The 4106-nt window shown below is 40.5% G+C and overlaps 1 protein-coding gene across 1 annotated transcript; it reads right to left on the bottom strand.

Annotated features, from left to right (window-relative positions):
- Nucleotides 1–1029: 1029 nt before the first annotated feature.
- On the bottom strand, nt 1030–2901 carry LOC116396744 (N6-adenosine-methyltransferase non-catalytic subunit-like). The gene is made up of 3 exons (XM_031871542.1): nt 2130–2901; nt 1724–1934; nt 1030–1562 (listed from the first exon to the last, which is right to left on the bottom strand). Exons 2-3 carry the CDS (start codon nt 1920–1922, stop codon nt 1261–1263), a joined length of 501 nt encoding a protein of 166 aa, XP_031727402.1. The 5' UTR covers nt 1923–1934; nt 2130–2901; the 3' UTR covers nt 1030–1260.
- Between the last annotated feature and the right edge of the window lie 1205 nt (nt 2902–4106).

The following is a 4106-nucleotide window of genomic DNA, read 5'->3' as shown; positions in this document are numbered from 1 at the left end:
CTACTCCGATTAATCAAGATTATTTCGGGATGGTTTAAGAGGTCAAGGCTAAACATAGTTGTTTGTGTTTGGCTTGGCTAGTGTTTGAAGGTAAACATGGTGTTTTTTGCTTGCTGGCAACAGTCTAGCCAGCAAAAACAGCTAGTGAAAGAACAGCTAGCAAATTTCAGGGCGGCATTTTTGTGGTTGATAAGGGATCCGCACACCACTAGCCACAGTTAGCGAGTTTGAACCACAGTTGGGAACCACTAGCAAAAGTTTACAAAAGTTTGTAAAATATAAAAGCCAAGACAAATGTATGACCTTATGATGAAAAGGTGACCAAGCTTGTCATTTTCCCCACCTCGTGCATTGCAGGAGTCATTACTTCCTCTTTGATGCTTGCCCCTCCCACCTACGTGATGTTACCACAATGAGGGCATGGAATTTAGATTGGGTGGTTTCACAGCTAGGGACCAACAAAATAAGTTATTCTCACAGATAAGCTGAGGAAATAAACAATGTGTTGTTATAATGTCCCATTGGACATAATGTTCCAATCACCTTTGATTCACCCTACACAATTTATTTGAAAAAGGTAAGCACAGCATACTTCTAAATCTACCTCATGTCACTTCCTTTTGAAAAGGGTTACTGTTAAACAACAGTGCCAGACCCAAAGCTGAATGATTTCTTCAAAGGAATGAGTAGCATCAAAGGAAGTTGAATGGTATTCCTCAAATAGCACCCGTCCAAAACTGGCCGGATGACGTGTCACATACATTCCTCAACAGCACGTTTGGAGAGCGTGAACAAAAGATAACAGCCAATCAGCTTCTATAGAGCTGATACTCATGACATGCAAACACAAATGTTAAATATTTTGGCCACAATAGCAGTTGTGTAAGAGAACCCTCTTAATCAGTGTTTGAACAGCAGTCGACCACAGCAGTCAACCACACCCTCAACATATCAGCTAACGATGATGGCGTCATTACCTCCATGAACTACATCTTCAACGACAAGACATACAACACAAATCAACACACATTAAAAGTGAAAATAATATTTATTCAGACAATACCCATTTAATCTGAAGTATATGTATGAAAAAATATAAACAAAACACAAAAGTTCAAAAAGATTGTTCACAGTCACTAACTTCTCAGCTGTCGCACACTAACCATAGCATACACTGAGTGCATTAAAAATAAGCTTGTGTTTGCAAGTTAAGCAGATGGGGATTTCTAGCATCAGTCTGGGTGGCATGAGCTCTTTGCTCTAGCGAGGTGGAAAGCCCCGATGTAGCCCTCCCCTGCCCCTGAACCCTCCCCTGTCCCCACGGAAATTTGGCCGGTTTCTTTCACGGCCTCTGTCTCCGCCTCTTCCTGCATTTGGCCCACCACGGCCCCCTCTGGTTGCTCCACCACCACGTTCCGACTTCAGCTTAGCGGGGGGAGACTTAGGCCGCAGCCTCTCTATATCCTCTGTGCAGCCAGACAGGTGGGAATTGACAAAATGCGAGGCGTAGCTCTCTTGGTTAAAGTTACTGTTTGTCAAAGTAGGACCCACGGTCAGCCAGCCTAGAAGGAGAAGAAAACCAAAAAGCAAGAACATGGGTATTGAGAAACAAGCAGAGGCACAGAGGAAGACAAGACACTCAGAAACTAAAAGCAAACATAGCCCACTGTACAATATGCAGTTATCCCCTAAATTGACCATGGAAAGAGATTGTCCAGCTCACCTGGTCTGATGGTCGAGTCTCGTCCAAACAAGTGCAACCTCCTGCGGCCCAAACAGAAGTGCTCAATTATGTGGAAGATCTCAACAGGCTTCTCTACATTTCCCATCTCAGGCTCCTCAGTGATGATCAAGTCAATGTCCACGTTAGCATGGATGAAGTCACCGTCAGTACTCCTACGCACTGTTCCTTTGATTCCCATTAGGCAGTGTTCCTGGAGGGAATAGGTTGTATACATCATAATATACAGTTTAAACTGCTTTTACTTGACATTCATCATACTGTATGTAGAGGAGTTAATTTAAATTGGGTATCTATAATTACAATTTATAGATAAAAAGGAACAAATCCCAAAGCAATTTGATTATGTAAAATTTACATAAACATGTATTTCACATTTCTGCTGTACCTTGGTCCTCTGGAATACTGCTTTTGGGTCCAGTGCCTTGGTCTTGCCTGGGTTATTCTTGTTGGTCTTGATCCAACAGATATCCTCACACCGCCTAAAGCCCCACTTCCTCAAACACTGAAATGGGTGTAAATACAGTTAATGTGATGGACGATGTACTACACACACTCACCATAGAGATGTTAATATTGACAGTTCATATTTGTGTAAGTAATGTGAGACGATTACTGCATTATTAACACAGTACATGCAGAGTAGGGCTACCCCTACCCTTCTACTGTATGGCAAATCATGTAGCATAAATATTATAAATGGAATCAGAAAATCCAGTGTTTCCAAGAAAACTGATTTCTGAACTGCTGAAAATTGCATGGCCTACTCCGTGGTTCAAAGAGCAATAATGCCAGTGATTCTTTCAGTTTTACGTACACCAAGTTCGAGTAATCTGCACAAAACATAATGTTTTGGCTTTTGTCTCCATCTCGTTCTTTGGTTGTAATACTTGAACGCTATTTGAGATAACGACGCATAATTGTTCAACATTTCGTTTACAATAAGCATGTTCTGTCTTCCTTTCTTAAAGGTTGTCCACATTAAGCTTTTTGGTGTTTTTGATAATGGCATTAGCAAAACATTCAAAACAATTAAAACTCTTGACATCAGACCAAAATTCCAAAATATTGTTGACTGCAAGCTATTAAAGGAATTTCTGTAAATATATACTTATATATATATAATAGGGGTGCAACAGTTCACAAAATTCTCGGTTCGGTTTAATACGATACAGTGGTGCCACGGTTTGTTTCGGTACGTTTTCAATACAGCAAAAAAGCAGAAATGCCAAATCCTTGCTGGTGAGACTCTCGAGGGGTCGTGTCTGAAGAACATGGCTCTTTATCTCCAATCAGTAGTGAGGTAATGTGTCGTTACTGTCGGGTAGCTTTGTGTAGTCTGACGTCCAGCTGTCTGTTGTCAGAGCAACATTATCTAAACACTGGGTGGAAAGTTTGTAGCGTGAGTGCTGCTGTTAGTTTCCTGCTCAGCTAGTTTAGCATTGCGCGCTTCCCAGAAGATAGGTGCCTCAGATTAGAATGTTTTTCTTTCCTGGTGAGAGTAAGACAGCTCATTGTCTGTTACGTTGTGGGAGTGTCAAGACGGCACTGGCAAACTTCATATAATTGAAGGAAGGATGAATGGAAAAATGTACCGAGACATTCTTGATAAAAATCTGCTCCCATCTACCAGGATGATGAAGATGAAACAGGGTGGACATTTCAGCACGACATTGATCCCAAACATACAGCCAAGGAAACTCTCAACTGGTTTCAGAGAAAGAAAATAAAGCTGCTAGAATGGCCCAGACGATCAGCTGACTTGAATCCAATAGAAAATCTATGGAAAGAACTAAAGATCAGAGTTCATAGAAGAGGCCCACGGAACCTTCAAGATTTGAAGTCTGTTTGTGTGGAAGAATGGACCAAAAATCACACCTGAGCAATGCATGCGACTAGTTTCTCCATACAGGAGGCGTCTTGAAGCTGTCATTATCAGCAAAGGCTTTTGTACTAAGTATTAAATCAATTTCAGTAAGCGTGTTCAATACCTTTTCCCTGTGTCATTCAATTTTTTTACACATAACTTAATTTCTGAACTTATTCGTTTGGTTTTCTTTGTATGTATGGATTACTTGGGTTGTTACCGACATCTGTTGAAAAGTGTGTGTGTGTGTGTGTGTGTGTGTGTGTGTGTGTGTATATATACAGTGCATCCGGAAAGTATTCACAGCGCTTCACTTTTTCCACATTTTGTTATGTTACAGCCTTATTCCAAAATGGATTAAATTCATTATTTTCCTCAACATTCTATACACATCAACCCATAATGACAAAGTGAAAACTGTTTTTTGCAAATTTTTGCAAATCTATTAAAAATAAAGAACGAAAACATAACATGTACATAAGTATTCACAGCCTTTGC

Source organism: Anarrhichthys ocellatus, unplaced genomic scaffold (assembly GCF_004355925.1).
Source record: "Anarrhichthys ocellatus isolate YVR2014 unplaced genomic scaffold, GSC_Weel_1.0 scaffold58, whole genome shotgun sequence".
NCBI lineage: Eukaryota > Metazoa > Chordata > Actinopteri > Perciformes > Anarhichadidae > Anarrhichthys > Anarrhichthys ocellatus.
This window is presented reverse-complemented; position numbering and strand designations above follow the sequence as displayed.